The sequence below is a fragment of the Fusarium oxysporum genome, chromosome IV (assembly GCF_013085055.1).
Source record: "Fusarium oxysporum Fo47 chromosome IV, complete sequence".
In the NCBI taxonomy this organism is placed as follows: domain Eukaryota; kingdom Fungi; phylum Ascomycota; class Sordariomycetes; order Hypocreales; family Nectriaceae; genus Fusarium; species Fusarium oxysporum.
The window spans coordinates 3,277,116-3,289,154 of record NC_072843.1 but is presented as its reverse complement, the minus strand read 5'-3'; the positions used below and the strand labels follow the sequence as shown (position 1 = coordinate 3,289,154).

Here is a 12,039-nt window from a genome sequence, read left to right as displayed (position 1 = left end):
ACCGAACGCTTGGCTTCATGCCCCTGTCCCTCCTCATGAAGAAGCTTGGTCGATCACTGGCAACGGCACACCCACCTCCTGAACCCTACGCCAAGAAATCCCGCCAGTGTAAGCGAGGAAGGGGAGGCGCCCGCTAAAACGACGATCATCCAAATTAGCCTGCTTAGCCAGTGACGACACAGGTGAAGACGAAAAGGCCGCCAGGAGCGTGGCTGCCCGAACGAACACCAGTCGCACCAATACGACGACATCATCGCACTGCCGGTACGCCGCTGCTCGTTGTTGCGCAAATCATCTGAACTTGGTTCGAGAGCTAGGAAGTGCCCAAGCCCAACATGAAAACACAAGCTTATTATCTTCACTAAGCCTAGTGTCCAATTCCTATTTTCACATCGTCAGTAAAGAACGCGGCCGGCACAAATTAACTGCGTGGAAGGGGTTTTTCTGCCACGGGTTGAAACGCTTTCGCGTAAGAACCAATAAACAGAGCCTTGAACCGGCAAATTACGAAAATGTGAGCAGATCACGCAGAGAATGTGAAGCCCCGGATACGATCTGAAAGTTCAATATCTAAAGATTTCATCATGGGCACGCAAGAGGTTGCATTGCGTTGTACCAAAATAATTATTTGGACCGATCTTGTCTTGTCGCTTGTTAATCAAACTCGAGCGCGGGCGCTGGATCAGCTCTGGGGTAAGTTATTGGAAGCTTCAGCGGCTTGGACAGTATGTACACAAATGCAGGCCACAGCGACGAAACCAGGATGGAACGAGAGTTGAGCACTAGGAACGGTTCTGACACCGAATAAGGAAACGGTGGTCCGGAACTCGATGCAGCGCGGCGGTCGGGATGGCACGCCTGGCAAAAGGTTCCAGGTTAGGTGGACGCCCTATCTCGGCCGGGCGCGTGGAACTCCCGGCGCCGGAGAGCAGCTTCTGGTTGATTTGGGGCTAAGGTCACCACGCACAAACACTACCGCCTTGTTCGGCGAACTTAATGCACGATCCATTGAGATGAGTGTGAGCCTGAGGGCAGGCAGTGGTTTAGGAGCAGGAAAGGGCACGGTCGTTAGAGCCAGGGGACATGTCTTCGATGGCATCGACACAGGCAAATGAGACCCCACGAAAGCCATGCCTAGGAGCAGGGCAGGGATAGTGATTTACAACGACTGATACTGATACAGACGGTGCTGTACGTACCATTACCTGCCAGCCAGCCATCCGGCCTATCGACCGTTTGACCACGGGGCGATCACGGATATCCTGGCGCATGGCCAAGCATTCTAGCACACACACTCGTGGATCTCACTCACACCCTTACGCCGAGCGCTAACTTAGAGATGCGTGTGCATGTACCTCGGTATCCCACACTCCACACACTCCCTCTTGACCCAAGACAGACACACAAACCGCCCCTCCCTTGCTCAAGATCACCATCAGAGTCGTCACAACATCTCCTTCATGAGTGGGGACGTCACTGCCGGGGCAGAGCAGATGTTCAACACAAACCCAAGAGGTTAGGTCCATCGAGCGGCATCAGGGAACCTCCCGTCAGCATCCTTCAGCCCTTGCCCTTGCCTATCGTCTCCTTTGTGACCCTGTCCAGTTGCCAACGATTTCCCTTCAGTCCCAGGATTTGAGCACTGGTAGGGCTCCACTCCCAATTTTGTGACAGCTGCGCTTGGAAGGCCCTTTTGGAGGGGGCGTAGGCGCATCAAAACAAGTCTACGGTCTTCAGATCTGATAGACGGGTCTCCTCCACCCTTTGACAGGTCCTTTTCCCACACCAAGGACTTACTTAAGTTCCCAAGTCCCCGACTATTTCGCATCTAGCATGAGCTTCTAAGAACTCTTCACATCGAATACGACTTTGGCAGTACAAAAGACTCATCATTAATATTTGCCAGTGCCTTTCCATTTCCCACCCATAATATCACCGGTATTTCCCAGACACGATACTGCCTTAATATACTGGCTACTTGGCTTGACTGCTCCGATTACTTCTACCAGCAAATCCTGGTTAATCCCGAGACCACCCGCAAATGCATACAGCAGCTGCATCTTTCATGCCTAACCAATACAATCAACAAGAAACACACTTTTTTACTCGACGCGACCAGTATCAGCCTCCTTCGCCCCCAATGGAGGAACAAAAGTGCTCTCTACCCTCAATCTCGAACCTCTTGGGTTTGGCCGATGCCGGCTCACCCACGAGTGAGTCCTCACCAACTTCACGGCAACATTCTCCTCGTTTTGAAGGTAAGTCGTTCTTAATGACCACGAGGGCGGCTCGCTCACAATCTCATAGTTCCTCCACCTTCACATGGTCATAGCCGAGCTGGATCTGAATGGGCTAAATCATCGCACCGGGGGCTTCCCCCTACACCACCTATGAGCACAGATGCATCTTTCGAAGGCTACAGCTCCCCCACAAGGAAACCATCCAACCAGGCGTATCCAGGCTCAGCACCAAGAACATACTATTACGAGACCACACCACCTCTAGAAGCCGATGCACAGCGTCAGGCATCAGTAACGGCTATTCCTCGAGCAACACCTCCAGCAACGGCTCCTTATCCTCAGCAAGCTCACCCCACGGTATACGCCAACCCAGCACCAGTGGGCGCTTATTACCCGGCGGCACAGGTGCCTCCTGCTGTCCAGCCTCAAGAGATGAACCCTTACTACCAGCGTCCTCTCCCACAGGCTTATCCCCCACCAGTGAGCATGTCGGCACCTGCTCCCTCGGGAGCAAATCCTTGGCAGCACCATCACTATCTTAACCCAACTGGAGCGGCGGCATTCCCGCAAAGCCAGGACCGGTATATTTGCCCGACTTGCAACAAAGCCTTTAGCAGGCCCAGCAGTCTCCGAATCCACAGTCACTCACATACCGGAGAGAAACCCTTCAAGTGCCCCCATGCTGGATGTGGCAAGGCTTTCAGCGTACGCAGCAACATGAAACGTCATGAACGGGGCTGTCACAGCTTCGAATTTAATGGGTCTGTGATTCGGGGTTGAGGGATATATGTCGGACGACGAGATGGTTCTACGAAGAGGGATGAATACCAGAGAAAGCTCGAGATGATAATGCCTCACGGAACGAGCATTATTACAACAAGACCTGGATGGATCCGGTCTTTTCACTTGTTATTGGGATGGAAATCCTGGTTAGACCCATGTCTAAGGATTTCCCGGCTTGGCGTCGCGGTCAACTGGGGAAAAGTCGGAGGGAGGAAAAGCTACATTCTCTTCACGACGCTGGTCTGTATTACTGGAAGCCTGGTGTATTGTTTTATTTTATTATTGTATTCCTTTGGCGGAAACTGTCTGTTACTTTTTTTGGGAGGCAGCTATGGTCATTTTAGACGGCGCAGAGGTGGAAACTGGCTTGAGAACCTAGCGAAGCATCATGCACGGCGTTTAGTTTACTACTGTATGCTCTTTTATCGGCACACGAAGAGATCGACTGATGAGAGTCGACGCGATGGAGATGGCGAGAGGCGGATACGATACGCCCAAGACCAGGGAGGCTATGGAGCCATGAATATCAAAATATCACAAGATCAAAGCACAATCGTTGCCCGAGATGAAGATGTGAATCCGGAGCCATGCAGACATGAAAAAGTGAATGAGCATGTAGCAACGGAGTAAATTAATTCGGTCTAATGCTCTACCGATGTCCACGTACGCCAGCCAATAGGGATATCAGGAGAAGTGGCCGAAACGGGGAGAACTAGAAGGTGAGTGCGCAGCATGGACCATCAAAGATGGAATCGGCTGATAGACATGGATGAGGCGACCAGACAAAAGAAGGAAGGACAGGCAGGACATGACAGGCAACGGTTAAATTTGAGCATGTGCTATTATTATTGTCGTGATTGTTATGACTTGTCTGTCTGTTAGTTGCAAGTTCAAAGGTACCACTGCCATATGCCGTTGCTTTTGCGGGTGAGACACCACGAGATGAGTGGATCTTGATTGGTCTGAGAAGGTTTGACCGCTGCAGTGATGACGAGAAGATCTCCCTGCAACTGCAACTGTAACATCAGCTAATGAATGAATGACAATGCCTATTCAGTGCATTCTTGGCCGTTCATTCATTCATTCATTCATTCATTCAATCAATCAATCAATGACTGCATTTTCAAGGACCTTGGATGCATGAACGGGTCTTGGAGGGATCCATACTGTTGAGCGAAGTGACGTCGTTGACTCGTGCAAGACGATTATACGATGTTTTTGAAAAGAATTGGAATTATCTACTGCGACTTCATCTAACAAGAGCCTGGAGGGTCCCTGTAATTTCTGGGTGCAGAGCGAAAATAAAAGGTGCCCCGAGGGATCGGGTCCCTTTGTCATTGATGACAAGTTGGGTAGCTTGGACAAGAATGGAAGGAAGTCATCGGGGGATGTGTCGGCGCAATGTTGAACTTGGAGGGAAGAGGCACCCAAAAGAGGAATGCAATGGGTAGGGGTAGGGCAGCTAAGCAGCTAAGGTACCTAGGGAAGGGAAAGGTAGGGGTATGCTAAACCTGGGGTTCCCTCACCTTCTGCTGCTCATGCTCATGTCAAGGCTGGGCGGACCGGTTCGGGTTGTTACTCCGCCTGCCTCGTGTCTTTTTATGGTCTGTGTGAGAGTTGACTTAGTTAACTTGGAGAAGCTGACTGTTGACTTGGTCTTGGTGAGTTATGACAGGGGCAAGGGCAAGGTATTTGATGGACTGGGACAAGGGCTTGAATGATCGACTTCCACATCCATTCTTTTCTTTATTTGATGCTTGGATCAATAGTAGGGCCTCGGTAATTATTAGTACGTACTCAAGATTGCAGCATAGAACATTGCAAATGAGCGAAATGAGCAGCATTGAATGCCTTGCTGTACTGTACAGTGCATGCTCTGTATGTAGAGTTGCAATTGTGAATGTAACCGGAAAAGGGTATAGTCATGCACAATTAATGGCGATCTTCAGTGGGAGAAAAAAACAAATAAGCTACTGTACCTTACCCTCCATAGTGTTACCTCGGACACAACGCGATAGGCCATCTTGCCTGAGACAAGCGGGTGATACTGATTGACTAGCATCGGAGGAAATAACTTGACATTGACCTGGGCTGGGCTGGGCTGGGCTGGGGGAGTTTGAATTGAATTGAATTTTAATCAAGGGGCCACGGCCACGAGGAGGATTCCTAACAAAGCATGGCGCAGATCCGTTAGTCTAGTGATTTTCTTTCCTGTCCCATCACTGAGGTAAGTACCCTGAGGTAAAAAAAAGATGCTAATAAGTTAGTGCGTGTGAGAGCCGGAGGTCAGTCAGTTCAAGGGACGTCGCAGTCAGCCAGGAAAACGGCACAGACCAGAAACAGGACCATGACACCGGATGATGCTGTCTCTTTAGCACGGTAATTGATCAAGCTAGAGTTTAGTCCACGGGCTGGGCTGGGGGAGGCTGAAGTGATTAATTCCTTTTCGGCCGACCTTGCGATAGCCTCAAAGATTTGTTTTGGACTTGAATGCGCACACGCACACGCACACGCACACGCACACGCACGTGTCGTGTCACAGACATCTTCAACGCTTCGGATTGATAATACGACGGGAAACCGGTAATTTCATAAACCAAGCACGAGCTTGATCTTGATCCACGAACTCGCAAAAAGGAAATCACAGAGAACCTCGGACATTTTCTTCTTTCATGCTTCTACGCTTTGGCTGTGGTCCAAGGTTCCCATGCGATGGAGAGCTCATCTCAAAGAAGCGGTGTTATCAGCTCCATTCATTCAAGGGGGGGGTCCCATCAGGGCCACGTTTTTTCCCCCTTGAGCGGAGAACTTCTGGATCCATCTCTGACGGTTAAGAAATAACGGGCGGGCGCAGGGAAAGGAAAGGAAAGAAGAAGGAAAGAAAGAAAGAAAGACAGACGCTGGATCGTTTGGAAGGGGGAGAATGATCGCAAGACATGGTCTTGTTCCCGGGGTGATGCTTGCTAGAGGACCATGGCAATGGGATGGATGAGATCTATTGTTTGGAGATGGCTCAGAATTAATCGACGACATATACCAGGGAGGTACGGGATATACGTGGGATACCACGGTGGTACGAGACGTATCGCATGGGTATTTCCAGATATCAGCTAGGCATCCATATAAAATTCACTGGATCACCACTACCCAGTACCACCTCATCGATGGTTCATTATTAAGAGTTCCCGAGGGTGAGGATTGACGCCCAGACGTTTGATGATAGCCGCACACCTCCGATTCGCTGCTACTTACCCCCGGCTCCGAGGGCGCCTCTACAGTAGCAGATTTCAAGGATGCCTGCATCTTCATCTTAGCGCCCTCGCGCTAAACCCCAGGGGGACAGCAGCAGCCAGACGCCCGTCACAGGGGGTGTGTGGCCCGGCGGCGCGGGGCGGGGATCTCCCAGCAGGGGTTCTACCCTGGAATCACACAGACACTGAGAGGGCACGCTACGAGCATGCGCACCCCTCCCTCCTCCCTCACTGCCGTACCTTAGCCTGGTTCCAAAAACGGGCAAAGGGGCCAGGGCATGGATGACATCCATTGTAATAGCACGAGGTTTTATCAGGATCAAGCCTGTTGAAACTCCCAAGATTCCAGACTCGTGATGCTGTCCGTGTTTGTTTATGGTCTTTGCTTTTATTACTGATAGGTTCTGATATCGTAATTTAGTTTTTCAGTAGCCTCTCTGCGATCATGACCTGACGCTTTTACAGCCCTTAGAAAGCTATAGTCCGGACGACATATAGACGGGCTATCCCTACCTTGTCATCTATCGTATTGCATCGTATCGCATCACATCGAATTGATCCATTTTCAATCTCTTCGGCTAACTCGTGTCTTAAACTTTGTTGCTAAAAGCAGGAGGTGAAAAAGAACATATCATTACCGTAGACAGAGTCAGGTTTGCCGATGTTAGTCCGTCCTGTGTAATCTATCATTCTCCATCCCCAACCTCACACGATCCCACTCACATCAAAGACCATCCAATACAAACCATGCCAAATGTATCGTCGTCATCACAACGCTCTCGCTTGCTTACGCAGGGGCCAACTCTGCTCAACTGCCGGGTTCTTCCCAAACTTGATTGATACTCCGTTCTGAGTTCTCTCTCCTCTCTCTGTGTCTTTTCGTTTTTCGCCCCCCCTGAGATCTTCCAATGATAATGTGATTTGATTGCTTGTTGCGTCTCATCTTGCGGCCCCTTGGCGGCAAAAAGAGACAGAGATAGGACGGAGTGCAGGAGGACAATCACTCCATTGCCCACCCGCGATGGCACTGCAACGGCGGATACCAACCAGGGAGTTCCTGGGTTTCTCTTCGAGTCAGGAAACCGTTACATCTGCTCTTCACCGTCTTTGCATGACATAATGACATCGTTTCGAGGGACCAACAGCGCATGCATCGCATGTCCAGCAAGTCAGCTTCGCCTTGTGTAACTGTCATATCAACTTGGAGTATCCCTTTGTTGCGGTGGTTGCAATGAGACCGCCACTGATGGCCTCATCACAATAATGGTGCACATAAGAATCCAGCTTGCATATATACTACACTATCTAAACGTCAATAACTGAGTTTGTTGAACAACAACGTTCTCAAGCTTGGATCGTCTGCAAGGCTGTGGGCACCTCATGAAGATGCGACACAAGGTCATGTTCCCTGTTACGCATGGGAGATCTACCCATCCATGATCCATCCTCTTGGAAACGATGTGGCATGTCAGGCCGTGAAAGCATAGGGGTCACCGAATCACACTCGTCACCGCAGGGCCAAGTCACTCCCTCCTCTTCGTTCTTGACCCAAATCCTCGATCCATCCCGCACCTCAAACACTCCGAGATCACAGCTGAAGCATCGAGGGTGGCATGTTAACGCAGTGCAACGGGGTATCAATATGGACCATGGTTATGGCATGGAGTATGGAGTCTGACTACGGAGTTTGCCGCAGTCCTTTCCTCTCATGGCTGTGCCGTCGGCCATATCGACATCCACTTTGTCCACTCAGGAGGATTCATCCCTTCTGTCAATCAAGGATATTGATCGACAGAGACCCTGTTCCACGAGGGCTCCTATCCTGCCATGCTACACTTACATGTAGGTAGCCTGACTGATGTTAATGCTGCTGCTAATACTGCAGTGCCCTACCATGCAAAAGGTTAAGCTCCGCTAGAACCCGCAGCGCCCGGTGCCTGTCAACTTAGAGCCAGGCTTTACTGGAAGCAACTGCTTTTCCGTGATCCCTATTTGCTTTTGCCGCCTAGCCGAGTATAATCTAACGTTTTCCCAGATTCAACCTGACCAGGTAGCTTGCCAACTTTCTGCGGCAGACTGACTCGGGAGAGAGAGGCACAGAAACTTACTTTCACGATGTTATCCCACTTGTAAGACGTCCTCATCAAACAGAACAGGGTCATCGCCAAGCTCGTGAGCGGTCGTTTGTCATTTCTCGTCTCAGACCATGTCACCTTGTCGTAAAAGTCAACTGAGCCAAGCTTAGTATAGCCAGCCACTGCGTCGCAAACCATCTAAACGAGAGTTTGATATCACACTCCTTACTGGGTTGAGGGAGAAACATCTCACAAATCACTCAACTATACATCGGACACATTGCCATGTTGGGCCTTGGTGAAAACGGGATCGACTTCGGGAATCGAGGGAGGTCAGGTCAGGTCAGCTGAAAGGCTGTGGAATCTGAACCTGCCTGAGCCTGAGCCTGAGCATTGTCAGCTTCGGTTCCCCGTTGTCGGTGTTTGAATCAGGACTAAACAACAAGGTTTCCATGGGCTCGCAAATAAACTGTGAGTCCCCAGCACCTAATTTAGCATGCTGCGACCCGATTGATGGATCTTCATTTCTGTCAATCATAGTTCATCATACTATACCCCAAGCGAGGAGCCCAAATATCATGTCATGGCAGTCAACAGCCGCGCACCGAGTCTATACGTGTACAGTACTGCAAGTGTACGTACTCTCCAACTAGACAAGCTTTATCATCTTCACATAAGCAGATTCCACGCACAGCCCGTGACCCAAAAAAGCAAATACAGTGCCGGTAGAAACACTAAGCCCTGGCTCAAAGAGGGCCCACGCCGGAGCGTCTCAGGTCTCGGGAGCAGGGGCCAAGTTGTGGCCAAGCGCACTTCGCTTCAAAAGCATGAAAGCCCGAAGGGGAAGAGACCACGCGATGTCACTCTGTCCAAGACATGACAGATCCATCCTTTGCCTTACACTGACACTCATGGCTGACTCTCTACAAACTCTATGTGCTCGCAGTGATCGTCGCCTGGGACCCCTCGTTGCGTCCTCACCATCGAACCCTTATACTGATGCTTGCACTCGGATGCGCAGAATCTGTACGCGGAACAAGCCTCAACTCAAAGCACGGACTGGAGTTAAGTAAAAATGTCTTATTGTTCGGCGAATACTTTGCTTTTTGGTAAGGTTGCTGAAGGGAATGTTTTGTTTCATTTTGCGGGAGACACAGTCAGTTGTGGAGAATCCTTACCTTACCTTACCACTCTGTCTCCCTGTTTTTGTTTTTTTACAGCACGGAGATATTCAACATTGGGCAAACTACCGATTTTGTCTCTGTTGCATTCTTCCTTTTGAGTTCAAACGAAACTGGTTCCATTGTTTCGAATTGAAACCGGTTTCACCACCTCGTGTTCGCTCCAAATGTTTAGACGACAGAGGCTCTATACGGAATTGTCAGCCTTTCGTCATAGACTCAAGTTACTATCGATAGTTTTCGGTCCCTGAATGAGTGGATTGACATTGTGTGGTTGCTATTGGATATCATTATTGATACATGTCGAGGTATTGTCTTGACTCTATAAGCTGACTGCCGCTTCTAGCTGGTATGCGGCCCGCAGACTGTCTGTGATAGGGAATATTAGCTGCAGCAAGGCCTGTGGCAGAAGCAAGGGGTTTTATATATGTGTTAAAGACAGTTAGCGATGTTTGATGGTTACACAACCTTGTCGAGGTGATTCTTGACATGTCCTTCACCTGAACACTACTGATTCAGTGTCAGCTTGTCAGAGTCGCGGTGTGGATAAGCTGTCAATTCTTATCATTACCGGAGACTCCGATCTCGCTGCCGGGTCTTCAACTATAGCGCTTTGCTTTCTCCTTGCATTTCGGAGTGACAACTTCAAGTCATGAGTTGAGGCTATCGCGGTGGGTTAGTTCCCCCGGCGGCATGTCACTCGCATACCAGCCACCGGCAATTGCCGTGACACGGACAGGAGCAATTCTACTGCAAATGGAAAAGACTTCTCCTTTATTATGACGTTGGGAGAAGCTTTTCCTACCGGGACAATTGGTAATACGGCCTTGAAAGTTGTCGCTCCGAGGCTTCAAGCTACCCTAAACAATGACGTCGAAAGGGGCGAACAATATGACTTCCTTGGCGAAGAATTTTTGGATGGCGAAAGTCGACTTTGTTCTAGATCATTTTGGCCTCACGGTCTTTTCTTCTAATTGCGGATTAGAATATAGAATAAGAACACATACTATACTGACACCCGGGTAATAAGTCTCCGGAGATGCTTCAAACATACAGAGAACAGCGATTCATGTGCCCAGACCCATTGACATGAAGAGTATAACCAGATATGGCCCGTTTAGGGTATTAGGCAGGAGTAAATCGGCCAGTCTCGAGCTGCTGCAAGTCAGTTCATGTATGCCACGAGTCGCTACAGATGTTGAGCTCCTTCGCGATAGAGATCCAAATAAATGTGCTGATAGTCCCAAATGCAATTAAAAACTGATGTTATTCGAAAAAAGAAGCTGATGATATACATACGTACTGGCAACGCTCGAAGAGTCATGGCCATAAGGATTGATGGCGAGGGAATGCTGCGTCAACAGTCAAGGCAATACAAGGAACAAAATACTTGTACCATGTGGAGCGCATCATAAAAAGAATAGGAAAACACAAATATGGCCATTTTATGGTATCTATCAGCCAACATACTTAGAAACAATAGCCTTGGCCTGCCTGACAGTACGCTCGTCATCTCCAGACCAACCCCTTGAGTTGGGTTAAGCTTGCAACATGCTGTACTATCGTAAAACCCGCAGAAGAGGCTACACCCATAGTGACTCATAGAGTTATTACCCGGAGCCGTATAACAATGGTACAGGAGGAAGCATTGCCCAGCGAAGAGTGAAGGCAGTCTGTGATATCGACTCAAAGTCACCATTAGACCAGGACTCTAAAGCTATCAAACGTGTCCCATGGCGATAAAATTACTGGTAACTTTATTAAATTCTCCAAGCATCAGAACTCGATGTATCATATGGTAGATTGCGAATCTCGTCATGTCACCTGAAGAGTCGACCAGATAAGGACGACAGCAAACAGAGGTGAGTTGCGAAGCTAAGACTTTGAGGGCTTATTGAGAAGTATTGTATTGAACTGAAAATTTTAGTTTCAGAAGATTATTGACATTTATGAGATGGAATAACAGTCAAATGCGTTCGTTCTTTTCTGTAAAACTTCAATAAGAAAGCCATTTCCCCCATCCAAGAGCTTAAAGGTTGCGTAATACTTCAGCACACTGCAATAATTTCGATATGAATGAGCTCCGAAACAATGAATGAAGTTTTAAAATATCAACGCAGAAGGAAAGCCTGTCCTGACTTATCAGCGCCAGGGTTGGAATAATATTGGCTTCCAAAAATATCATGGAATGCCACCTGATCCGACATGACTTTAGTTCAGATATGAGAAGCGCGGAATTATGACTGTCAATCAACCTCAGATACAGAAACGACTTGATGCAATCAGATATAGCAAGGGATACATAGGATTAAATCCATTAAGATCATTGTCGAGCATTCATGGGAACCTATCGCTGAAACTCAACAGACGACGATAGACTTCGACAAGGATAAACACCAGTTGCATCACAATCTAATGAACATCAAGGCAGTAAGGGGTAAAGAAACCAGCTACAGTATCTTGGAGAAGTGCTGAGTATCACATCTCCTGTGCAAATACTTGAGTCCCT

At 48.9% G+C, this 12,039-nt stretch overlaps 1 protein-coding gene across 1 annotated transcript; it reads left to right on the top strand.

Moving 5' to 3' along the window:
* Positions 1–2,140: 2,140 nt before the first annotated feature.
* Positions 2,141–3,020, top strand: FOBCDRAFT_272931 (uncharacterized protein; the record flags this gene model as incomplete). The annotated part of the gene is made up of 2 exons (XM_031178589.3): positions 2,141–2,258; positions 2,308–3,020. The coding sequence occupies 2 exons, from the start codon at positions 2,141–2,143 to the stop codon at positions 3,018–3,020; spliced, it is 831 nt and encodes a 276-aa protein (XP_031044476.3).
* Positions 3,021–12,039: the final 9,019 nt, after the last annotated feature.